This window comes from Balaenoptera ricei, chromosome 1 (assembly GCF_028023285.1).
Source record: "Balaenoptera ricei isolate mBalRic1 chromosome 1, mBalRic1.hap2, whole genome shotgun sequence".
Classification (NCBI taxonomy): Eukaryota; Metazoa; Chordata; class Mammalia; order Artiodactyla; family Balaenopteridae; genus Balaenoptera; species Balaenoptera ricei.
In genome coordinates, this window is record NC_082639.1 from 10,375,951 (window position 1) to 10,402,232 (window position 26,282).

General features: G+C 52.0%; 1 protein-coding gene across 6 annotated transcripts in view; it reads left to right on the top strand.

Annotated features, from left to right (window-relative positions):
* The window catches only part of PRDM2 (PR/SET domain 2), a 119,293-nt gene extending 93,275 nt beyond the window's left edge, over positions 1-26,018 (top strand). For all 6 annotated transcript variants that reach the window (XM_059913689.1, XM_059913752.1, XM_059913732.1 and 3 more), the window contains 2 exons: positions 18,469-18,612; positions 24,099-26,018. In XM_059913689.1, the coding sequence (XP_059769672.1) occupies positions 18,469-18,589 (121 nt within the window). In that variant the 3' untranslated portion in view covers positions 18,590-18,612; positions 24,099-26,018. The remainder of the gene's footprint in view (positions 1-18,468; positions 18,613-24,098) is intronic.
* The last annotated feature ends 264 nt before the right edge of the window (positions 26,019-26,282 follow it).

Sequence of the window (26,282 nt, forward strand, 5' to 3'; positions counted from 1 at the left end):
CGCCGGGGAGGCCCCGCTGAGGAAACCGACAGGGTGTAGTAACCGTCCTCGGTGGAAAGAGCCAGAACGTGGACGGTGATGATTGCTGAGGAACTTCAGGAAGAGGCTGCAGAAGAAACTGCTCATGCGTTCAGAGGCCCAGAAGGAAAAAAAAAGATTCCTTCATGGAAAATGACAAACCTCAGTTTATGTTAGTTTCAGAGAGTGGTGGTTACCGTCTTTGGGGAGGATAGAACTTTTTTCAGAATCTTAGAAACACTCCCAAAGGCTTCCAGGATGGTCTTAGCCCTCTGTCTGGGCCCAGGCAAAGTGAACGAGCCTGGGGCACCTCAGGGTGCCTGGCCTCCTGGGAGCCCCTCGGGGTTTTGCTGTGACTTCATTTCAGGCACTGGGATGTAGGTAAGGGCACTGATTGGCCCTACACCCGGAGCAGCTGATCACCCATCTGTCCCGACCATCCGATCTGAAGGACTGCCCTTGTTCGTCAGTCTGCATCTCCTCACTCTGCTCTCCTGTTCTTGGAGGGACTTCACTCATCCGTACGTTCTGTTCTCGACTTGTCAGGGAGGTTTATTAAATGTCCCCCCTCCTAGAATGAAAGTTCTCCCTGGGCAGGAACTTCGTTTTGTTCACTGCTGCATTTCCAACGTCTCCCACAGTGCCTGCCGCGTAGTAGCCGCTCAGTAAATAACTTGCTGAATAAAATATTTGAATCCTGGCTTTACCACTTATTAGCTTTGTAACATGGGGCAAGTTACTTAACCTTTCTGAGCCCCGGCTTTCCTTTCTGTAAATGACAATAACGAGCTATCTGACCAGGAAGGACGGTGGTGAAGACTGCAGATGTGCCTGCCCTAGTATGTGCTGCTGTGACTGGAGAGGCGTCCTCTTGAGTCTCAGTGTGAGTCTGATTCACAGTTACGTCGGCCGCTCAGAGCTGACTTTTGCCACGTATGAGATTTTGTGGTCGCACAGATCACGGTGGCCGGAACCTTCCTTCATCGTCTCTTGCCTCCGCCCAGAGAGGAGGAGCTCGAGCGTCCCCAAGCCCTGGTTCTGCTGCCAGTGACCCACAGGGCCCTTTGCTGTGTTTCAGCCAGGCCTGTGCTGTTCATATGCTGACCATAGCGCTCCCTTTTTCCCATCAGATAAGGAGAATGAGCCATAAAACAGGAAATCAGTTTTCAGATCACAACAAGAAAAAGAGATGATTAATTCTTATTCTGTCGTCTTTCCATATAACTTTATTTCTCTTGGTTTTGAATTTCAAAGTCAAAATATAAATTTTTTAAGCTAGGTTCAGAAGAAGACACTTCCTTAGCTCTGTGAAACCATGACCACTTAAACAACGGACCCCGGTTCATTGAAATAATAATATAAGAATGGTCACTGATGTTTTAAAGCTCTTACTAGCCACTGTTTTCAGGGCTTTACACATACTGCCCCATTTAATCATTGCAACAGCGCTATGAAATACAATACTTTTATGTTCTCCCATTTTACAGATGGGGAAAGTGCAGCACAGAGGTTAAGGAATTTGCTTGAGGTCATAGCTAGTAAAAGGGGAGCCCGGAAACAAGTCCAGCAGCCTGGCTCAGTTTCTGAATTGGGAGTCTCTTCTGCCCCTAACCCACCGATCGGGGAGTGAGTTCGTGCCTGGTTCACCACCTTTAAGAAGCGGGGAGACGTGGCCTGTTAGTATGTAGTTGCCCGGGGAAGCCCAGCTGATCCGAAGGAATTAAAACGTATGCTGGAGGTGAACACAGGTCTTGGTCCTTCCTGGTCGAGTCCAATTTGTGTGTTCTTGGGAGACCACACTGAATGGTTTCAGCCAGGCCAGTGTGACGAGCCATCTCACCTACCAGCTTCGTTAGGAAGGGAGCAGATCCAGATACTGACTCATCCAGAGCATTAAACCTTGTTCCCTGGTGTGAACTTTTTTGTTCTTTTTTCTTCTTTTTTTTTCTGTTTTCATAGTCTTTCCAAGCCATGGTTGGTTGGCAAGTCGGTTTCCATTTGTGCAAGGGGAGCAGCTGCCTGGGGCTGCTGTGAGCTGGATTCCCAGGCGGGGTCCCCTTCGGGGATACAGGCCGGGCCGAGTGCCCGGTGTCCGCCTTGGACGCAGGAAGGGCAATGGCTGTGTTGCACAGGCGTTTGCTGTCTGAGGTCTAACGTATCTGCTACTTCCCTTGCTTTTAAAAGGTACACGGGACATAATTTCACCTTTCCTGGAAGGCTCAAGGTGACCGTCAATTTCATACTTTGTTGTGGCGAAGTGACACCCTCGGAGTTCAGGCATACAGGATCCAGAAGCTTGAGATGTGGCTTAAGTATTTTTGGAGAAGGATGTACTTCTCACCATCTCCTTTTTCATCTATTATTTATGGATACTGTCTGTACTCCCTGGCAGCCTTCTGATAGGCTTCTGATAATCGTCTGTGAGCTAGGAAGCCAGGGAGGGGTCCTATTGATACAATACATAAGTAAAGAAGCGCTAGGGCCTGAGCATACCCAGGGACCTCCCTTGTAAGCAAAGTGCACTGCAGAGAGGGGCGAGTTCAGTGTAACACACATGTATAGACTGCTCGCTTGCTTTTAAGCTCCCAAAGCGCATGTTCTACATGTGGAGAGAATAAAAGGAAAGTTTGGGTGATGACGCACACGGTTACTTCCTCAGCAAAGGTTTGTCGCCCGGGGAGGCACCTTAATTCTGAAACAGAATAGTCTGCTTCGCTTTCCCCGATACCTCTGCCCTGTAATCTGTATTTGGGATAAATATTTCATTCGGTGCCAAGTGCTCGAAAGTGGTTGAATCTGTAAGGAAATGCCTGGAGGTTGGTTCCATCCCAGTACTTGCCTCCCAGGCTGCTGGACTTGCTCGTGGATTGGATTTTCCTCTTTCATTCACAGTATTCCTCCAGAAGTTTTTTAGAATTTCTCTTAGAGCCAATGCATAGGCTTATAGGTGTTTTATCCTCCTATCTTCTTCATTCATGTTTAGGCTCCTTGAATGAATTTTACGAGTGAGTCTGGTGAGAAGTCTATGTTAACTTTGCCTTCACGCAGGAACCAACTCTTTTGATGCACCTAAATAAATTGGTGTCAGATACTATAATTGACGTGTAGACTCCAATACGTTTTTATGTCCTTAAAACTAAAAAATTACAGATACAGCCCATTGGTGCCAGCCAGCAGCAGGTGTTGTATTAAGGTGATGTCCTGAATCATGTTAGGCAGGTGCTTAGAGGGGAGACTGGTTTGCTGGTCTAGTAGGTATTGTTAATTTCAGCCTGAGGAAGTGCATTTCCTGTCTGTGTTCCCAGGTGTGTGAAGGGACCCTAGTTTGGATTATCTCACCAGGATGTTAGTGGACCACCTGCATCAAAAAACCACCTGGGAGGCTTCTTGAGAATTTCAGACCTACTAAACCATCAGCTCTGGGAGTGGGTCTTTGAAATCTTCATTTTTATCAGCTTCTCCAATGAGTCTTACCCAGGCTTCAGAGTTCCCTTATGGTTCTTATAAAGGGGCGGGGGGTGGAAATGACATGGTGTGTCACCACATACCATCATTTTTATTTGCTTCCGATCTTCATTTTAAATTATTTTCCTTTGCTTATTAACAATCTCTTTCATATATTCATAACATTTTTCAATTCTCAGAACACTTCGCTTGTATATAACCATGCTGTGACAGATGACCCAGGGTCGCTCAAGAGTTAGGGTCACTTCTGAGTGTCACAGCCAAGGTGGACTTGAGGATTCCCTGCCTTGTCCATTGTTGCTCTTTGTGCATCTTTTTGAGGGGACTATATGACCTTAGGTCATTCACGAGGACAAGCCTGGTATCGCACAGTGCCCTGTTGTTGTGCGTTCACTCTACCCCAGCACCTACTGCAGCACCCAGCACACAGTAGGTACTTAGTATCTGTGGAATAAAAAGAAAGGAAGAAACCTCCGGGAATAATGGAGCCAAAGCTACCACTCCACTTCAGTGACCTCTGATCTGACCCCACCTTATGACTTTAGGGCTTAAAATGTGTATTTGGGGGGGCAATTAATTGTTAGCAGCTGAATAGAGAGCATCATTTGGATAAGTAAATGATCAATTAAAATCAGGTTGAAAGAAAAGACTCGGTTATTTGGTGGATAGTTAATTACAATTGGTCTTAAAGGGTTGCTGCCTGGGGGCATGGTCCTCAAGGTAAAGAATGTGTAGTGAAAGCCCGTCAGTAAACCAATAGAGACCAGAAGGGAATTGCGCGCTACAGCTCGTTAACCAAAGGTATTGGTGAAATTATATCTCCACACCTCCCGCCCCCTGCCCCAGTCTACACCCGTGCACACACAGCCTGTCTGCGATTATAACCCAGCATCCTGAACTTCGTAAGGTAGGACAATCCAAATACTCCTTCACATTTTTAAATCCTTTCCCCCAGTTTTTGGCTCTGAAAATAGGGCCATCCTCCCTCTGTCTCCAGCTTTACTTCCTGACATCTACCAAGGAGTCCTCTGTCGTAGAGCCTCCCATATACATGGCTGTGGATGGCTTCCCTTCCGTGTTTTCTTATTTTTGCTCAAAATGAGGAACGCCTCCCTCTTAGAGCCTAAACGCTGATTGATTTCACGATGCCACACGCACTTGACTGGGCTGTGCCGAACACGGCTGTTGCCCAAACCGGACTCATGGCGCATCTCACTCACCTGGGCGGTTTCTCCATCGCGCCCGTGAGTCAGAGCTGCTGTGTAATGGGATCCAGCCAACGACGGAGTCAAAGGGCCGCACACAAGCATCTGACGAAGGAAACACAGAGGTCTCCCATTTACACATTCACCCAACCATCAAGTCCGCGTGTTCACCATGGCCTAAGGAATAATTGGCGTGAGAGCATTTTGTAGAGGACAGGGCCTGGGAGGGTGGGGTGGTACCAGAAATCTTCCTGAACTGTTGTTAGAATACCCACTATGGATAAAATGAAATACAGTCGAGGCTCAGTTGATTTTCGTTTAACCAACCTGCCATGTTCATGGATGGCCCTCACCCCCCCAGTGACACACGGAATACCCATGCCCTTGGTGCCCTGCAGTCAAGTTAAATGCAGCCAACAGTCAGTTGTATTTGTTCCCAAACCTGTTTATGACACTATTTTGATAACATTTAATAATAATATTAACGTAACTATGTTTATAATAAACATAACAAATATGCCAGTATTATTGTACTTATATGAGTTAATTGAATATCCAAACTGATGAAATATGAACAGAGTTGTTTATGAAAAACAAGTTGAATGCGTAGAAAGGCTCATAGTATTTTGCTTAAAAACTGCTGTCCAGTTAGGTGTGGGTGAGAAACAAAGAAAAATTCACATAAAGACATAGAAACATGTTGCACTTAAATTGCTCTTAAAAATTTCTTAAGTTCGTGCCCCACTTGAAACAATAAGTGGAAAACAATAACTAGATGATGCGTTCTGGGTGTGATTTAGTCAAGAAAGACTGTAGATCTTGACCCTTCCTTCCTTCATTTATTCATTCATACACTCAACTTGGGACCAGCGCCTGCTGTCACGTGCCAGGCACTGTTCGGGAGGGTGTAACAGTGAGCAAAACCGACACAATTCCCCACCCTCATGGAACTCACATCCTAGTGGGGGGAGACTGACAATGAACAAGCAGGTAACTATATAGAATGTCAGATGGTGAATGCTGTGGAGAGAAGTAAAACAGGGAAGGGGGAGTAGAGACTACGAACTTGAAAATGGGGGCTACCATGTAAATGTAGCCTGACTGTAAAGGGACTATATATATAGAGAGAGAGAGAGAGAAATGAGGGTGGTGGGGAAGGGAGAGGGGAAGCAACCCTGTGGACACAGGGGATGAAAACACTTAGAGGGAACGGCAAGTGCAAAGGTCCTGAGGTGGAAGCATCCCTGGTGTGCTCAGGGGAGCCAGGCCGGGGCGAGGACTAGGAGATGAGGTCAGGGAGGTAACGAGGGGCCAATTTATATTGGCTCTTGCAGCCCTTGGGAAGACTTTGCTTTTATCCTGAGTGAGTGCGATTCATTGCAGGGTTTTGAGGGGAGGACTAATATGGTATGACTTGCCTTTTAAAAGAATCAGTCTGGCTGCTGTGTTAAGAATAGGCTGAACGGGCCCAAGAATAGAAATACAGACTAGGAGGTGAACACAGTAACCCAGGTGAGACATGATGGTAGTTGGACTGGAGTGTAGCAGTGGGGTTGGCGAGTAGCAGTGGAATTCTGGATGTCTTTTGAGGGTAGAGCCACAAGATTTGCTGAGGATTGGATGAAAGAGAGGAATCAAGGATGATGACATGTTTCTGCCTCCTCCTCACCCAGATGGATGGAGTTGCCATTCAGTGATGAGGTGATGGAGCCAGTTTGTGGGGTACGTGTGTGCTGGAAATTCAGTTTGGGGTGTGTTAAGTTGGAGCTGCCATTAGACACTCATGGGGAGGGTAGCTGAATACACAGGTTTGAGTTTCAGAGGAAGGGACCCAGGTGGAAATGTAAATTTGGGAGTCATCAGAGTGCACATGATACTGAACACCATGAGGTTGGCCTCCCCAAGGGAGTGAGTACAGCTAAAGAGAAGCAGCCCAAGAATTGAGGCTGGGGGAGCTCTAGTGTGAGAGGCTGGAGAGATTTGGAAGAGCCTTGGCAGTGTCCTGGGCTGAGGTGTGAATGGGACAGCTGTGACATCGGATGGAGGGGACCTTCGTGGGCTGAAGGCTCCTCCCCTGGACTTGAGTAGGCACTCTGTGCTTTGCACTTCTAAGTAGATTTCCTCTTCACCATCATAGAATGTTTTGGGGCCTGCAGCGCTGCTGGAAATGGCCCCCTTGACTTACCCAGGTAGACACACCACAATCATCCCCGACTTTGCTGCCAATCCTTCAGGTGGTGGGCTGTTTCCACCTGAAAAACCATCTGCAGCAAGCCAAGGAGACCCCGTGAAAATGCAAGGCTGGTCCTCAAATGCTCACAAACTCTCCGACCAGCTTCCTGTAACAAGTACGAGACCCCGTGTAACCAGATCTGTTGTTCACGGTTCAGAAAAAGGCCTGAGGAAGAGAATCGATGAACTCTTACCCCAGTCCTGTTCCCATTTGCAAACTCCCCAAATCCCCTTGTGTATAACTTGCCTTGAGACTCAGGCACAACAAAGAGGGCGGGAGAGATTTGGGGGTGAGGATAGGTGGTTAACAATGCCCTCTCCATCCCCGAGGAGTGGCCTTCAGAGACAGAAATGACCCCTTCTAGAAATCCTGTCTCTTTTCTTTCTGGGGGTAAAGTAAGTTACACGTTCTGTGCTTTCTTTTCCTTCCCGTCCCTCCCACCCCCAAATGAAGTAAAGCAAAGGACAACATGGTAAAGTGAAGCCAAAACCAAAATGTGTTCCATACGTTCCACAGAACACGAAGACACACACACACACACACACACACACACACACACACACACACTGTTTACACAGTGTTTCTGCGGTCAAGTCCCTTGTTCTGAGCTCTGGTAGCCTGTTTTTCTTCCTTCCTGCTAATCACACTTTGTAATTTTGTATTACGTATTATGCAAGTAACTACCTTCCCCTTCTAGAATACACGCCCCAGTGTTCTAGAGACCAGATCTGTTTGCTTTACTGCTATATCCCCAGTGCCTAGCACGGGGTCAGGTGTATAACAGGTGCTTGATGATCAGTACTGATAATCACGGGAATGCCCGGTCTTGTTTAGCATGTGGGCAAGAAGGCTGACCCACCTTAACAGGCCGGAGGACACCTCTCCCTGTCGGCACATGACGCCACGTGTACGTGTGCAGAGTTGGAAATCTGGCTCCCAAAGAGAATGCTAAATCAGATTCAGGACGCATTGCTTCATATGGCTGATCTTAGAAATTTTCTGTCCAAAAAGACTAAATTAAAAAAAAATTTTTTTTTGAGTGCTTAAAGGGTACCCCCTGAAGCTCAGCGTAGCCCACGCCATCCCCTTGCAGAACTGTCATTGTGCTTTCAGAGATCACGTCTGCTCGGCACGCCACTGTGCCCCACGGTACCTGGCACAGAGCAGTCGGTCAATACATAGTTATCAGATAAATGGGGTAAATGACAGCCTGTGTCCTCTTGGGAATTTACACTGCCTGTGGGCACATGAAACTCTCAGAAATCCTGCAGAGACATGTCTCACTGCATGAGCCCGTGCTCTGGAGTAAATAAATGGCTCTGGCTTCCACCCTCCCTCTGCTTCTTGCCAGCTGTGTGTTGTTGCGCAAGCTGCCGAACCTCTGTGCCTTTGTTCCTCGTGCGTCCCCTGCAGCGGTACCCATCTCACAGAGGTCTTGTGGAGACGCCGTTGGTTATTCCACGTCAGGCGGTGGGCACCGTGCTCCACGTGTGGTCAGCACGGAAACACTAGCTGCTGTGACGCGCATGGTAATGAGGACGGCCCATGCAACATCTGGGCAAACCTTCCACCAAACCCGGTTTGGGAAATGCTGGTAACGAGGAAGGAAAATTAGGAGGGGTTTCATTCCACGCCTGCCACCGCCTGGCTGTGAGTCAGTGGGTTCCCCAGGAGTGTCTGGCTGGGCGCTGTCTGTCCCCTGCAGGGAGGGAGCCTGTTTGAGAGGCCTCTGCAAGTGAACGGTTTCCAAACCAAAAGGACTGCAAGATCCTGGTGAGGCCCTGAGCAGCCCAGGGTGGAATCAGGCGACCCGGGGCCAAGTCATTTAGCATCTACAGGCCGCCTCTGTCTCCCGCTCTGTTAAAAAAAGGGTGAACTGTCCCAGCCATGGCCACCTGACAACCTGTTTGAGCTCAGCTGGGATTCAGGGTGAGGGCTTTGGGGATCTCGGGGCAGGGATGGGGAGAAGGTACAGGGGCAGCCTCTGTATCCGATCCCCTGCACCCTCGAGGAAGAGGCCTCCAGGCCCACAGCCCACGGCGCCCCTGCCCTTTGGTCAGCCTTGTCACCCGCTGACTCACACCCGGTTCAGGCGCTTAGCAAGTGTGTCTTTCGTGTAGCTGTGCCAGCCCTGCGTCTGTGATGCCCTACCAGCCAGGCACGCCCAGGCCTCCCAGGACAGACTGGTCTAGACGCCTTGGGTAGCAAAGAGCCCCCTGAGCTCCCACAAGGCTTTCCATCAAGGCAGCCACCTCTTCTCGCTGGCATCCTTGGAGGGGCACCAGACATCAAGTTCTAGAAATCCTGTCATCAGGGCAGATGCCCCATAGGGCTTCTGAGACTCTCAGGCCCAGCAACTCCCTGGAGCTTAACTTCTTTGGCCTAAGACAACTTTAAAAGATGGAGTGTTTGTAATAATTAAATCTTAGTGTCCTTATAGAATTTTGTCATTTAAAAGAGCTTTCGCATCTGGACTTCGTGGGAGGCCCATCAGTTCCTTTCTGTCTCAAGTTGGGAATCTGTTTTCTGTGTATCCATCGGTCTTGTCACGCTTGTATTTGTTTCTGTTTTCTTTTTGGCTTCCCCCCTGTTCTTAGAAGTTTCCTTTTGAAGAAAGCAGACCGTTTCGGCTCAGTTGGAGGGAAAGAGAAGGGCCAGCATCTGGGCTAGAACCAAGTGGGTCCTAGGGAGAAGGGCAGTGAGGGGCAGAGACACAGCCAAGGGCAGAGCTGGGTCTGCCCGAGGGGGTCACTCCTCCCTCCAGCCAGGGCTCCTCACCCCCAGTTTGTACCTCACAGGCTGTGACTTCTCCTGCAGGTGTGACGTCCTCCAGACGTGACCCACTGTACCAAGTGGAGCGGGGAGGGTCTGTTGGGGACCCTGGTTTGAGTGGGGCCTTGGTGGTGAGAGTAACCTTCCGGGAAGCTGCTGCCTTGGATGATTTGGTCTTGGAGAGACACAGCCGGGCACAGTTGGGCTTGGGCTGCATTGGGAGCCCGGCTCCTGGTTTGCCACTTATTGTTCAGGGAACCTTCTCTGAGCATCTCCTGGTGCCAGGCCTGGTGGCAGGTGGGCAGGTGGGTGAGAAGTGAATAGAGTCACCCTGTGCTCTCCAGGGTCGAGTCCCCAGTGAGAGACAGGCAGGTGGAGGCAGGGGCAGAGCTGGAAGTGCCCTCGCCTGGGCCATGCAGAGAAGGGCACCTGCCTCCCAGGATTGCTTTTGCCCAAGTCCATGGGGGCCCCAGACTGCCCTTCCTCTCCATCATCAGTGTCCCCCAAAAAGCAGTGCGACCAGGCATGTCCCCCCCACTCCTTCCCAAGAACAACTTGCTGTGTGACCTTGAGCCAGGTGACCACCTCGCTCTGGTTCGTTGTCCTCGTCTGAGAGTGAAGGGTTGCTTGCTTGGCCTCTGGGGTCCTCTGCCCCTCGCTTGTCCTGGCAGGGCTGGAAGCAGCCCCGGCTGGGATCTTCCTGCTGGGAAACTTCCTTTGGCCAAGGTCATCGTGAGCCAGGCCAGCCTTCCTGTTGACCGGCTTGTGTCACGAGCTGTCACATGCTTGGTGTTTGGAGTTCAAGCCAAACAGGTTTGGGGAACTCATGAAGACCTGAGAACCTGGCGTAAAAGCCCCAGGAGGAAGGGATGTGACTGGTCTTCTGGATGCACAGAGGCCAACCAGGAGCCTCCCCCAGGGCTGATGAGAGGGAAGGAAACTGTCTGCTGAGCGGACTTCAGCTCTGGGGTCAGATCCCTGTGAATCCTGCCTTCCTTTCTTCCTTTCCCTCTTTCCTTTCTATTCACGCCTCTCTGTGACCTAAAAGGAGTTACTTCACCTCCCTGTGCAACTGTCCCCTCAGCCATAAGAGGGCACAATAAGCCAGCTCACGTGGTTAAGGGAACATTAAATGGAAAAACCACCTAAGCTACCAGGGCCCGCGGTGCCGACCCTTCCTGCGTTAGCTGAGGAGCCACGGCGACTGCCCAGGCCAGTGGTTTCGAACTTCTGCCCCATCCCTCAAGGACCACTTTCATTTCCCTCCCCTCAGCCCGCACATTGCCAAGGCTTTCGCTATAAAACTTCACTAGGCACGGGGTCCTGCCCCAGACTGCAGAACCAGGCCCCCACCTAGCACGTTGCCTGCACCTGACTCTGCTGAAGGTTTCTCCCAGCCCCACGCTCCCCCAACGTCAGTGCACAGGTGCCTCTCCAGGGGTCTTGTTAAAATGCAGATTCTGACTCAGGAGGTCAGGTGGGGGCTGAGTAGCTGTATTGCTAACAAGCCCCAAGGGACTGCCGATGCTGGTCCGCGGACCACACTTTGAGTAGATGGATCCAGACCAGTGGCTCTCAAAGTTGGCTTTTAAAATTCCCAGTGCCTGGACTCCAAACCAGCTAAATCAGAATCTGTAGGGCTGAGGAGTGGAGCGGGCACAGGGATTGTTTTCATGTCTCCAGGGGATGCCAGTGAGCGTCAGGGTTTGAGACCCCCCCTGCCAGGGCTCCTCTGAGCTGATGTGGTCCCAGCCAGAACTGCTTCCTGGCTTCGTGGGTGGCTTGTGCGGCTGTTCTGCGGGCAGAGGTCACCCCATCAGGCTTTTTGGACTATTGAAAAGAGCTTTTTGATCCTCGTCACTACAGGGACTGTGTCTGGGACGGGGCCCAGGCTTTGGTGTCAGGTGGTCTTGGATTCCCATCTCGGCTGCACCCTGTTGGCTGATGGAGTGTGGACGTGGGCCTCCTCACCTCTCTGAGCCCCCGTCTCCTCCTCTGTGAGACGCAGGTCATCACTGTCCCACTTCCGGGAGTCAAGCACCTGCAGTAACTCCCGGTGTATAGTAGGCACCTATGTAAATGATGCTATTCCCTTCTTTTCCTTGTTTGACATCCTCATTTTGCAAGCAAGACTACCCTGGCTCAGAGAGGTGGTGGCATTTTCCGGAGGCCACACAGCACGTTATCGGTGGTTCAAGGGCTGAAGTTCGGGCTCCTGCATCCCAGGGCTGTATCACTACTCCCACCCCGGACTCCCAGCCTGGGGGTCCCATTTGAGTGCAGGGGGCCTCCCTGGAGCAGAAGGTGGAGGCTGCTTGGATGCCGACCCTTCCTGGAAGCGGCAGGTGCCGGGAAGCAGGAGGTGGCTCCCGCGAGCTCCCACCTGGGGCTTCACCCACCTCCAGGGCGCGTCAGTATCATCTCAGCTTGTCTCGCCTTGACATCGGCTCGCACGCCCTTTGCCTCTCCCTTGCCTCCTGCAAAAGTGGTGAACATCAGACACCCAACTTCAAATGATTTGCTCTCTCAGAACTTGTGGAGAGTTTTGTAAGACGCCGCGGCGGCCGTGTGGCCTAACCAGCTCTGGGGGTTGCATCCCACGAGGCCCCTCCTGACTTATGCAGGGGAAGAGGCGGAAGGCGGGGACGCAGGCAGGGTCTCTGCTCAGAACGCCGCCGGGGCAGCCTGGCAGGCAGCATGGTGGGGAGGGACCCCAGAGCCCCGGAGAGTGCGCCCTGGAGAGTGTGTCCTGGAGCTGGCAGCCCCTCCCTTTGACCTAAAAACTCCTCGGTGGGGTTCTCTGAGCCCCTGCTGCAGTTCCTCTCCTCCCCATCTCTCTTGAACTCACTTCTCTCAGGCATTTGTCTCCACCATGTCCTGGAAGCTGCTGTTACTAAGGTTACCAGCAGCCTCTAGGCAGCTAAATACCGTGGCTGGTTCTCTCTGTCTTCCTGAACGCGTTGGCAGCGTCGGACACTGTTAATTCTCCCTCTTCCTTGAAATACGTGTCACCGTGGACACCACTCTCACGTCACCCCCTGCCCCTCTGCATCCCATCCTCAGTCCCTGGACCCGCCCCCGTCTCCCCTCCCCTGGGTGAGCCTGTCCAGCCCCCCTAAATGCTGACCCATCCCAAATTCATCAGTTTCATTTAACCCGCCCTCTTGATTTCTCCCTTGGGTGTGTAATGAACATTTCAAATGTAATCTTTTCAAAACGGTTCTCCCCAGGAAGTCTTCTCCTGCCATCTTCCCCTTCTCAGTCAAACAAACTATCCCACCCTGGACTCCATCTAGACTGTCTCAGCCCTGCCCCAACCCTGACACCCAGGTCCAAAATGTGTCCTGATTCCACTTCTCACTTCTCTGCCTCCTCCACCTCCGTCATCTGCTGCTTGACTAACTGGTCTCCCCATTTCTGTTCTTTGCTATCCTGCAATCCGTGCCCAACACAGCGGCCGCATCGGGTCATGTCATCTTGCTGCCCAGAAGGATAGCCTGGTTCCCACCTCACTCAGCCCGTGAGACCCTCCCCTCTGCCCCCTCTTATGTCCCTGACATTCCAGGCAAGTGAGAAGATGTTCTCAGGAGGTGGGGGCAGGTGGGCGTGGCCTGCCCAAGTGTCGGGGAACTGGGGGCGTCCCCATCCCGCTCACATCCCCTCACCTGCGGGTAACACGCATACGGCACCTGTCCCCCGTCTGCCCTGTGACAGTGGCCTCTTGTGTTAACTGCTCTTCTTGGACAGTTGTAGGGCGGCCAGGCATCTTTGCATATTCCTCAGCTTTGGATTTCTCTGTGAATTGCCTTTTCGTGTCGTTAAATGATCTATTCAGTGATCAGCAGCCTTTGCTCGTTTTTATTAGGCACTCCTCAGTTTTTGTTGTTACTACTTCATCTCCCTGGCTCCAGCATCCCCTGTCCCCAGGACGACCCCGAGATGAGAGGCCAGGTGTGGGCCCTGATCCGTGACGTCACCTTCTCCCCAGCTGCCCAGAGCCCAGTGAGGGCGAGCTCCAGGTGAGGTGCTGACCTCCTTCCCCTGTGACTCATTAGCTCGTGCAGACACCCCTCGCAGACAGACCAACCCTGTTAGATCCTCACCAGGTCCTTGCGTCACTCTCTCTGCTCGGGACCCACGCTGGGACCTTCCCCACATCACCCTTCCCCATCTCCTCCCCGACCCCGGCCTTCCCTCCTGCTCCTTCAGTTTTGTTTGTCGTGTGTAGTTCAGTGTATCGGTTGCCTCCTTTACCAGGAACCACTGGGGGCTGAGCGAGAACGTGGCTGGCCTGGGAGCCCAGAGGTCCCAGTCTCAGCCTCGCACTGGCATCTGAAAATGAGAGTTTTTCCCTCTAGGCATCACTGAGTCACACGCAGACTGCGAAAGGTAACGACCTCTGTGAGTGTCATTCACCAAAGCTTCCTTGGCAAAGCACCTGGCAGGTAGTGGACACGCCATCCATCCAGCAAATAATGAAAGGCTCCCTACTGTGTGCCAGCCACGGGTCTAGGTGCGGGGGACGTCAGGGACAAAACACCTCCAATGGAGCCAGGAAACAAACAGCCAGATAGACACGGAGTGTGTTGGTGCAGTAAATACAAGAACGACAGAAAAATGGACTAGAGGCTGGAGTTTCAGGGCAGGGTGTTTGCAGTGTCAAATAGGGCAGGTGGGAGGGAGGCTTGCTGAGAGGAGGCCCTGGAGCAAGAACTTGGGGAGGGTGGAGCCCCGTGACTATGGTGGGGACCCTTCAGGGCAGGGTCCGCAGGAAGGGACCGGAGGAAACTAAATGACACCCTCAAGGGTCAGGAATGGAACAGCCCTGCCTTTCAGTGCCTTCAGACTCTGGAGGGTTTCTGACAGAGAAGAAGTGACTGTCCAGCCCTTTCTCGATGCCTTGGATTCAGGATCATGAGTGTAATCCATTTTACCGGGCTGTGAGGAAGGATGCTCGAGGGGGCCCACTCAGCCCGTGTTCTGGCCCCTGCACTGAATGGGCGCAGATTTCCGTGACTGAGAAGCCTGTGAAGTGGGGATGTCTGGAATCTAGGATCACTCACCTCTTCATTCATTACATTTTGGGGGTTTGCTGTCCACGCCTTCAAAATTAGGTGTTAAGGCTGCTGTGACGAGCAGACCCAGCTCGGTTCCTTGGCCTCACATGCACCGTGCAATCATGTAGATAACGTGGAACCGCCCGTGGAGGGGGCAGGGGTGTGTGCTGAGAGGTCAGTGGGGCGGCCCCGGGAGCATCTGCAGAGCACTGGTTCCCAGCCCTGGTCCCACGTTGGAACCGCTGCGGAGCTTAAAGATGCTAATGCCCGACGCCACCCCAGAGGTTCTGACGTCACAGGTCCGGCAGCAGCCCGGGCCTCCCCAGCGGACTCTAGTGAGTAGCCGGGGCTGGAGGCCACGGGGAGGAGAGCTCCACGTGCATGTGCTGAAGGAAGCCCTGCGGAGCTGGGGAGACAGGAGCTGAAGGAGCGAGAGGGCTGGGAGGTCGGCAGGGCCGGGCCGTGTGTGGAAGAGCTCGGTCCCCACCAGGAGCCTGGGGTTGAGTTTCAGCAGGGACATGTCACACCCTGCTGTACCTTAGGGAAGGGGAACAGATGGGAGGGGAGCCAGCGGGGAGATGGGGAGGGGGCCTTGCAGGAGACCAGACCAGGCGGCAGAAGAGAGGGAGGAAGGCGGACAGAGCCAGCAGGGCGCTGGTGGGTCTCCTGCGCTGGTGGCCCCTGCCCTCACACCTCCAGAAATATCCCCCTTGTGCCGAATTCTTCTCAGAAGGCAAAGGGCCCTCGTATCCTGGTCCCCCGGGGCTCTTCCTAGCCCCACTCTGCATCAGCAGGCTGCAGGGATTGTGTCCATTTTACAGATGAGGAGGCTGAGGTTTGGAGGCCGGGAGGCAGGGAGGACCTTCTGGGGGTCACACAGCCAGTGAATATGAGGATGGGAACTCGCACTCAGGTCTCCGACGGCTGTGCTGCCTCCTCGGGGGTTATGACTGCGGCCCATCCCCACAGCGGCCACAATCAAAACACCGTGCGAGTTGAAGTTGGACTTGATCGTCATAATAACCCTATGAAATAAAATTGCTCTTCCCGTTTTGTGGGTGGTGAAACTGTAGCTCAGAGAGGGTCCATGGCTTGCCAAGGTCACACAGCCAGTGAGTGGGAACCAAGAATCACAAGGTGCTCGTGGGTTAAGCGTAACTGTGCTGAGGATTGGAGAATATCTGGTTTCTTAGCACCTCACCTCTCAGCTTCAGACAGCTGCTGGGCTCTCAAAGTCCTCCGACCAGAGAAAGGTTTTCACAATCGGGAAGGAGACTGTCCTGCTTTACATCACCACCCTAGTCCCTAAAGGAAACACCCAGGTGGTGACTTGGGGTCTCCTCCAAAATTGTGGCCCATGGAGCTGAAAGACCTGGGCTCTGCTCCCCCAGGAAAGTCTCCATCTGTCTGAGCCTCAGTTTCCTCATCCGTGAAATGGGTATAAAAGCGCTTGTTCCTCCTACCTCCTGGACTGCTGGTAGACTCCGGAGATAACAGCAGACAGAGCACTTGGGAATCACAGTGGCTGTTGTGTTGTCCTCCGTGGGGCCAGGCAGTGTGTGAGGGGTGGCGAGAGGCACCTGCCTTCGGGGGCCTTGCCCCTGACCATTAGCGCTCTACCCAGGTGGACGACTAAGACTGGGGAGAAAGCCTGCTCCCGAGTAGAGATGGCTGTGCGGCCACAGGAGCCGGAGGGTGGAACGGAGCAGAGGGGAGCAGAGATGCCTGGCAGCTGGAGAGCGCTGGGAGGTCCACGGTGTTGTCTTTGTTTGACTGATTAGGTTTTTGAATGTTTAATAGATGTGTGATGATGGTGAGAGGAATGAACTGGAAATTGAGGATGCCAGCCCGTTCGTCCCCAAAGCTGCTACACCCTGCTGGAGACATTGTCCCAGAGAGGGGACAGTGTAGGGGGACCTGCCACGTGCCAGGACTGTCCCTTATTCCTCAGCCGGACAAGGTGTGCAGGTCGTCCGTGTTTCCAGGCAACCTGGCAGCTGACTGTCCCCTCCCAGCGTTGGGTGGGCTGGCCGAGGGGTCGTCGTCGTGCTCACCTTGAGGTGCCCCCTGCAGGCCACCTCATGGGTCTTCTGGTCCATCCGGGGCACAAGCTTGCCGCTGAGCTTTGGGTCTCAGTTTGCCACCTTGAATCTCGCTCCGGACTGATCCGCACAGTGTAGGGGAGGAATTCAAGCAAGGGCAGTCCTCAGCCATGACTGAGAGCCAGGACCTCAGAGGGGATCTCATCTGTGGAGAGAACAGAAATCTTCCCTCTGGCACCTTCTTTGTTGTTCTGTTTATACATTCGTCTACTCTCGTAGGTATGTGTGAGAGCTACCTTGTCAGCTGTGGCACTGTTAACATCTGGGCGGATCAGTCGTCATGGGGGCGTCCTGTGCATTTTAAGATGCTTAGTAGCATCCCTGGCCCTGCCCACCAGGTGCCGGGTAGCGGCATCCCTCCCCTCAGATGTGACAACCCCAGATGTCTCCAGATATTGCCAAATCCATGCCCTGGTTGAGAACCACTAATTGAAACCCTGATGTTTCAGCTTTGAGACGGACCCCGTTCCCAGCTCTTGCTCCCTCCCTGGAGCAGGCGAGGTTCCCGCCCACCTCACTTCCATTCTTCTACCTAGAGAGGCAGACTTGGGACCCAGGACAAGTTACTTGACCACTCTGTGTCTCTGTTTCCCCGTCTGTAAATTAGGGCTAACAGAGAACCCATCGTGTAGGAAGAGTAAGAAAGTTGATATACGTAAAATATTTAGCACAGTTCTGGGCACCACATGTGTTGTTCTTATTCAACAAATATTTATTTTTGTGATGCTAAGCCGGGGATGCAGCAGCGAACAAGACAAGGGCCCTGACCTTGAGATCTCACAGCTCCTGAGGGAGGCAGATGCACGATTCTGTTGATTGTGATTCAATATAACAAGGGCTGTGATGGGCAAGCATGGGGGGCCGTGGGAGCCCACAAGAGGGACACCTCATCCAGGAGTTAGAGAAGGAAGTCTTCCTGGAGGAGGTGATATTCCAGCTAGGATCTGGAAGGTGAGTACAACTTAGCTGGATGCAGGAAGGGTAGGAATAATGGTCTGGGTTGTCTATCTTTAAAAAAAATTTAATGCTTTCCTGAAAAAGAAATACAGTTTAATGGGCTGTAGTAGCAAATAGGACCAAACCAGGTCAAGGGATCCAGATTTATACCCCCTCTGAGATCCCTGACACAAAAGTTCTCCGCACAGTGAGGCCGGAACAGGTGCCAGGTGCAGAGTTCCGGCCTGGAGGGGACCCGGACCTACTTCCTCTTCCTTCTGTAGGCGATGGTTGTAACTTGGTACCAGAACCTCCCCAGATGTTTTGCGGGGAGCATAGTGCCCGGGGAGGCAGGCGGGGAAACGGTGAAGCTGCCGTCCACACAGCAGTGTCCATTCCTGGCTCCCCTGCCCATCCAGTGGGGGTCCTCAGGGTGGGCCTGCCCGGTGCAGTGTCTCAGAACCATGCTTGTGGACGCTTCTGCCAGCCCATCACCTCCGAGTGGAGGGAAGGGGGTGGGCGGAGCATGGCGGCGCTCACTCCGGTTGTTAAAGCTCGAGTCCCATTGTCTTCAAGGTGCCTGGAGAGGCGGTGCCAGCACGAGACCTCCCAGGTGCTGTCTGGGCACCCACCGGGCTGGGCTCCTGGTGATGCTGTGTGTTATTCCTCTCCCCGCACAGCTACAGTCTCCGCCTGGCATCTCGATGTCCTCCGCCAGCTGCCCCGTACATCACCAGGCAGTGTAGGAATGTCAAGGCCACAGCTGCAGCCCAGATCCAGGGATCCCTCTTCAAAGAGTAGATGCTTCGCCTGCTCCTTGACAGGTACGCGGAGGGTGGAGCAGCCTCCGGAGGCTCTGGGGGCCGAGGGGCAGGGCTTGGGTTTGGGGGTGGGCTGGCAGGAGAGAAGGGGGTGGGCATGATGGCTTGTGGAGCACCCCTGGTGTGCTAGGTGGGGCAGGGGGCCTTCCTGCAGGGAGGGTATATAGTGGCTGAGAGTGTGGACCCTGGACCATCTGGTTCAAATCCCAGCTCTGCCTCTTACGGGCTGGAGGACCTCAGCAAGTTACTCTGTCTCTCTGAGTCTCAGTTTTCCCATCTATAACATGGGGATGACAGTAGTATCTACTTCATAGGATTGTGAGAATTACAAGTGTCAAACGTATGAAAGCACTTAGAACAGTGCTTGGCACAGATAAGCACCAGGTAAGTCTAAGTATTAGCGATCGTTATTGTAATAATAATAATGATAATAATACTCAGCACCTAACTGAGTGAGACCTTCAGCGGCTTTAAGACCAGAAAAGGTTATGGAGTCCCTATTCCCACAGTGTATTTGAAAGTGGAAGTAATACTAATTCATAAAGTATAAAACTTAGATTTATGTTGAACTAGAAGTCTCCTTCCAGATTTTCTGATGATGAAACCTGAATTCATTCATGGATGCTGGACTTTTCCTCTTGCGGGGTCGGGCTTTGCCAGTGACCTTGAGCAGGCTTGGGTTTCCCTGCTGGTGACATGGCATGTCTTTTTTCATTGTGTCCCTGAGACCAGCATCTCAAGCATGATTGGGGCACCGGTTAAAAATACAGACCCCAGGATCCCACTCCAATTCACTAAACGAGCATGCTGGTGAGCAGGGCCTGAGAATCTGCATTAGCAGGTGGCCCCGTGGCTCTGGGACACACTCAAATTCGGGGATGGATGCCTGCTTAACACGGCCAAGGTCACTTGGAATAAGAACACAGCTGTTTAAGGCAAGATGGGCTGAATTCCGAAGCTCTGGGGCCTTTTGTGCTGTGCCTTCCTCCCTCCCACCTCTCCTCTCCCTGATGGCTCGCTCACTCCTCTCTCCCCGCAGCAGGCGGAGTTTCTGGGATTGGCCTTATTTCTCTGGGGGTTCGTTCAGGAGGGGAGTGGAAATAAAACCCACTTTCCCCAGAGAGTTTGTGCTGTGCAGCTGGCACTGAGCCCACCTCTTGGGCACCAGGTCCTGAGGGGGGAGGTAAGCCCAAGTCCCGGGTGCAGTGGAGCAACGTTGCCATGGATGCTGCAGTACTCAGGACTGGACGGCCCAGGAGACCATCCCCCCTCCCACTTTACAGCTGGAAGAATTGGGCCCCGGAGAGGAGGCTTGGCTAGAGTCTTCTGGAGAGTGGCAGGCAGAGCCAGGATGTGCAGTTCCCCACTCTGGGTCCCGTGCGTGTCCTGGGATCATCCCTTTGGCAGATGCGTGGACTTTCATGCTGATGGGCTGGCGGGGTGTGGCTTCCAGCTCAGAGCAGGTGTTCTTTGCAGCCTGTGGGAGAGGCGGGTGCAGCTGGACTGATTCCTGCCCAGACCGGGGTGTTTCTGTCGGCCACTGCAGTCTCAGCCGTAAGCATGCCTTGCATATTCAGGCCCTCCCCTGGGGCCCGTGCTCGACCCTAGATGAATTCTTTTCCCTTAGTTTCAAATGTGCGCAGCTTCCCAAGTTGGGTGCTCAGATGAATGGAGGCCCAATTTCATGTGTATCTGCAGCTCACAGCTTCTGTTCACTCACCAACAGTGAATGTTCAGAACTCAACAGTTTACTTTCAAAGTGACTGAAAATTGCTCCTTAAAATTTTATTTAACTTTTTCCCTAATTTTAAAATTTGTATGTATAATAAGTATGTGCTACTTATTATTGTAAAAAATGACTTTTTTTCTTTTTTTTTTTTAAACGTCTTATACTATTTGTCTTAGTCTGCTTGGGCTGCCGTAGTAACATACCACAGACTGGGGGGTTTAAACAACAGACATTTACTTCTTATGGTTCTGGAGGCTGGAAGGTCAAGATCGGCGTGCCAGCATTGTGGGGTTCTGGTGAGAGCTCTCTTCCTGGCTTGCGGATGCTGCCTTCTAGCTGTGTCCTCACATGGCAAAGGGAGGAGGCTCTGGTGTCTTTTCTTATAAGGGCACTAATCCCATCATGAGGGCCTCACCCGCATGACTCATTTAAGCCCAATCACTTCCCAAAGGCCCTATCTCCAAACACTATCATTTTGGGGGTTAGAGTACAATTGTGGTGGGGAACACAATTCAGTCCACAGCACTGTTTAACACAGTTCCAAAATGATGTTTTGAGATGCCATGGCAAAGGATTTTAGCACGGGAAGGGATGTGTAGGTGGATACCCTCACTTTACAGAGAAAGAAACTGAAACACAGAGGGGCAAGTGACAGCCCTGGGATCAGCTTTTTGACGCCCAGATGGATGATGGATTTTAAGTGGTCTGTGCCCACTGTACATGCTCTGGGGTTTGTTCTGAGGAAAAGATGACATCCTCAAAACACCCAGGACTGCTGTTCATCCTGCTGCCCTTGCCGGGGTAGAGGCTCTGTGGCCACCTTACTGGACAGTATGACCCAAGGGAGGGACCAACACAGAGGAGCTTGGCTTTTCTCCAGCACCTGCCTTCCACTGCCTCCCTTTTCTGTGCTCTCATGACGTCTCAGGCAAAGCCCAGAGCTCTCTGTTCACTTTTAGGTACAACAAAGTGCCACGTTGCCTAGTCCAGCCTGAGACTCCCATTGCACATCCTATTTTGCCTCTGTCTCTTTCCCATCCTAAGAGGCCAGCTGGACTTTTGCCCTAGGGTCTAGGAGGGGAGGTCCAGGGCAGGGACTGGCACCTCTCAGTTGTCTGGCCGCTGCCATGATCCTCCTCTTGGCTGTCACTGCTCCTTTGGCTAAGACTGGCCGGCCTTGGGGCAGGCTTCCCGGTGCTGGCCCTCCCACAGGGTCCCAGGAGTGGGGTGGGTGGAGGGTCTCCGAGATAGGAGAGCTCCCCTCTGGCTCAGCCTCTGCCAACCTCCCCTCAGCTCCGGTCCCAGTGGTCCAGCCACAGCGCCTGCTGCTGGGGTCTCCTTCTTGGAGGGCTGCCTCTCGGGTGGGGGGCTGGCAAGATGGCTTCTTTTTTGGATCTCACCCAGTGACCCATAGGAAACTCACATATATTGGCCACACCAAACCAGGGGAATGCAGCACGCTCCACGCTGGGCCCTGTCTCTATGTCCTTCTCCTCCAGCTGCTCCTGCTCAGGTGGGCGGGGCACATGCAGGCCTCCCTCTCTCAAAGGCACCCTGCTCCGCGGCAAGCAGCTCTTTCCAGCCCCATCAAGAGGTCTTGGGGGGGTTGGAACTGACATAGTGTAGTGGTTAAGAGCACACTTTCTAGAGTTGAATCCCGGCTCCAGTAATCCTGGCGGGTACTTCACTTCTCTGTGTTTCAATTCGTCCATCTGTAAAGTGGGTAAATAATAATAATAATACCGTACTATACCACTTTATATAAAGGACTTGAGCATCTGTGGATTTTGGTATCCACGGGGGTCCTGAAACCAGTCCCCCTGTGGATAGTGAGGGATGACTGTACGTCTCTCACGGGAATATGGTCAAGATTGCGTAGGTTAGTACATACAGGAAGTCCCCTACATGGGAACCTTCACGTTGCGAACTTTCAAAGATGGGAACGTGCGTTCGCATGTCCAGTCACGTAAGTTAGTTCACGTGTCTGGCATACATTGTCACGTGCGTGCATCCTCTACAAGTGGCCGTGCTTTTGTGTACTTTACTGTACAGTACCTTATAGAGTACAGTAGTACTTCTATTGCTGACGATCTTTCAGCTCTACCATCTCCCACCTCCTCTCCCTCCTCCAATCAGTAACTCTTGCCTGTTCACTTGATGCCAGCCCCTGTAATGCCAGCTGTTGTACTGTACTATTGTACTTTCCAAGGTCCTGTACTGTGAGATTAAAAATGTTTTATTTTTTGTGTGTGTTTGCTTTTTATGTATTATTTGTGTGAAAAGTATTATCAACCTATTACAGTACAGTACTATATAGCCGATTGTGTTAATTGGGTACCGAGGCTAACTTTGTTGGACTTAGGAACAAATTGGACTTACGAACTCGCTCTTGGAACGGAACTCGTTTGTATGTAGGGGACTTACTGTACATGAGAAGCACTTAGGAAAGTGCCTGGTATGTGGTATTGAATAACTCTTCCATAGATCAGCTCTGCTATTATTATTATTCTCACTGAATTATTATATTAGTAGCAGTTGTAGTAATAATAAGAGTAGATAGTAGTAGTAGTAGTAGTAATAGTAATAGCAGATGTTAGTGGTAGTAGTAATAGTAATGATGACCAGGTCCACTGGGTGAGAGAACTGAGCCCCTGAACTTGGCCCAGCGCAATTCCAGGCTCATATTCAACCCAGTGCAGCAGATGTCATTAAACAGTCACTCATGTGCCTGGCTGTGTGCCAGCTACTGTGACAGGGGTTTCCTTGGAGGAAGCATGTGAGCTAAGCCACTCCCTCAGAACAGAGAGCACACACGGGCTCTGGAGGGGGCTTGACCTGGGTTCAAGTCCCACCTCTACTGCTGGTCATCAGCCTGACCTTGTAAAAGTTACTTCTCCTCTCTGGGCCTCTGTCTCTTCCATTTGAAATGGGGATCTGTGTCACCTGCCACAAGGGTCATTTTGAGTATTAGCATGAAACGAAGTGATAGTGTAATTACTTTGGAAAACTGTCTGGCAGTATCTACTGAAGCTGCACCTATGCATTCCCCAGGGCCCAACAGTTACGGTGCCAGGGATACACTCAGCAGAAATGCATACACGTGTGCACCACATGTTCATATGTTATATATGCATACCCTACTGCCTAGAGTTTCCACTCGGCATAAATACGTACACGTGGGCACTGTGTGCGTCTTCTAGACATACATAAGAACATTCTAGCGGCATTACTCATGATGGCCCCAAACTAGAAACTACCCAATTGTGCACGGGCAGGGGACTAGGCAGATGGAAGCTGCCTGACCATGCGCTAGAATCCTGTAACAGAGAAACAGAAAGAACTACAACTACATGCTCGAAATGGGTGCATCTCACAAACACATTATGCAGAAGAAGCCAGACACAAAAGGATATGTATTGATTGATTCCATTTATGTAAGTCAAAAAATGGGTAAAATCAATCTATGGTGATAGAGGTTGGCAGAGTGGTTATCCTGGCAGGCGGGCGCGGTGAGGGTTGGTGGGTATCCTAGAAGGGGGCCTGGGTGGCGCTGACAATTGGTCGAATTGTTTCTCCATCTGGGTGTTGGTTACACAGTGTTCACTAACAGTTCATCAAGCTGTACTCTTCCGTACGTGTGGTATACTTCCAAAAATAGTTTAACTAGAAAAATTAAGTAGAGGGATCATGGTTGAAGAGCCCAGGGTAGGCCCCGAATATGTAGCCTTCATTATTATTTTTCTTTTCTTTTTCTCCTCAGCACCTGAAGTGACCTGGAATCAGTGAAGCCAAAGGGACTGGCCTTGTGGCCTCCAGGGAGTACCGACCTATTCCAGATCCATGAGCCTGCAAGAGAGAGAGAGTGCGTGTGTGTGTGTGTGTGTGTGTGCGTGCGCGCACGTGTGCGTGCGCCTGTGGTCTTCAGATGAGGGTCCCGAACCCCAGGGAGGCAGGAAGGCAGCTGATTGCACGCCGTGGATGACACCTGGGTGTGGCCCCCGGCCTGCGTTCTGCAGCTCAGCTTTCCTGTTGGGTTGGGGCCCCTCCTACTATGCAATTTTCCGAGAGCTCCTTGATCCTGCTTTTTGCTTCTCCAGTTGTCTTTTGCCACGGCGGGGACTTGGGTCTGGCCCAGGGGTCAGCTCCAGCCCCGTCCAGGGAAGGCCTTCAGGAAGAGGCCAAGTTCCCCTTCCAGCCAGCCCCGCCCCTGCCTTCCCTTGCCCCCAATGTCTCTGGGAATCCGTAGTGCGTAGACACTTCGGAGCCTTGCTGATCATCCCCCTTGGCCCTCGCACTTGGAAGACTTCCTTCTTTGCCTGAGCAATCTGAGCCGCTGGCTCTCGCGTTGTTTCCAGATTTGTCATTCTCATCAGTCAGGCCCTGTGCGTCCAGGAGAAGGTCCTCGTCTCCGTTTATAGATCGGCTCCTCCCGTGGGAGAGGCAGGGGACAGGATGCTGTAAGGGCGGTGCCGGGAGCTCTCCCGTGCGCTTCTCTGCCTCCCTTGGTGGGACCATCAACACCTTTAGGGTCTGAGCTTCTCAAATTGGCTGAAAAGGGAAACAAAGAAACAGAAATTGGGAAATGAAAAATAAGCTGGAGGATTAAAAAGCCTAGGGGGGAAGAAAAGAGATTTCCGGAGGTCATCCATCGCCTGCCAGGGAACGATGGAGCTGGCCCCATCTCTGATGGAACAGTCCATGTCTTGGAGAAACGGGTGAGCTGGGCTAGGAGTTTGGACCCAGTTCAGTGAGGGTCTTGGGTTTTGTGCCTTTGGGGCAGACTCCCAGACAGGATGTCTGAGACCACTTTGACGCTGTCTTCTCAGCCCCATGTTGGATGGTGATAATACATCAAACCCAAAGCGGAAGGAGGGAACTCTTCAGAGTACTCACGAGTGGTCATGCAAAAAAAAAAGGGACTTTTTTTCAGGGCTACTATGGTTGATCTTGCAACTCTGTAAATATGTACGTAGACACTTTTAAAAAGCATGTATTTATGTCCCTGACTGTAAATGCCCCATTTTTAAAGTTTTATAACTTGTGTTATTTAATGAATCGGTCAACTGGCTGCAGTGTGGGATCTGATAACGGTCCAGGAGGAAGGTCTCACGAGAGCCTCACATGGGCAGAAAAATGCTGATCGTTGCCCTACGTCACAGTTTTCCTATTTCCCACCCAGCTACAAACCGTGGTTTGTTTTAAATTCTCACAAACTGGAATCCTTTGGCCCGCTCCTAAAATTAACCCTCACAAGCATGAAAATCTGTGGCTGTTCCTTATCCTAACACGACGATTTTTGTCCCCTCAATGTTGACGCTCGTGAACTGTACCCCAACCTCTCAGTTCTGGAGGGTGTTTTTCCTTTCAGCAGCGAGGGAGGTCCACGAAGCCCAAGCTTGGAAAGTCACCTTCAGCCAGTGGCGAGTTCTGGAAAACGTTGTGAGGCCTGGGGAACGCTCATGTTTTGCACGTGTGAATGTGCTGGTCAGCCTCCAGCACTCAGGCTGTCAGGAAAACTGTCACGAATGTTCCAATCATGAAAACGGGGGGGGGGTGGGTGGTTTTTTTTAAAGAAGCTGTGTTTCCTGGTCAGTGATGGTCTCCGAGCGTGGGTTTGGGCTGCAGAAGAGGACACGTGAAGAAAATTAACAATAAAAGTGTGAAGCGCGATTGCGAGGAACAGGCGTGGGAGTGATCATTTTGGTTCCTGTGTTTCGTGTCTTGGGTTTTGGTGACTTCTGTGTCTGCGGGCTGGGGGTCCTTGAAGGCTCCATTCCAACGATGAGGGAAACCTAAGGTTCCCAGGAAGCCCCCTGTGGAAATACCCCACCTGGTGAGCAAGCTTACCCTGCCTTCACATCCCCTCCCTCACCCGCCAGCCCGTGAGTTAAGCCATTTGGCTGAGACTAGAAAGGCCTCCCATGATTGCAAACATATTCTTTGC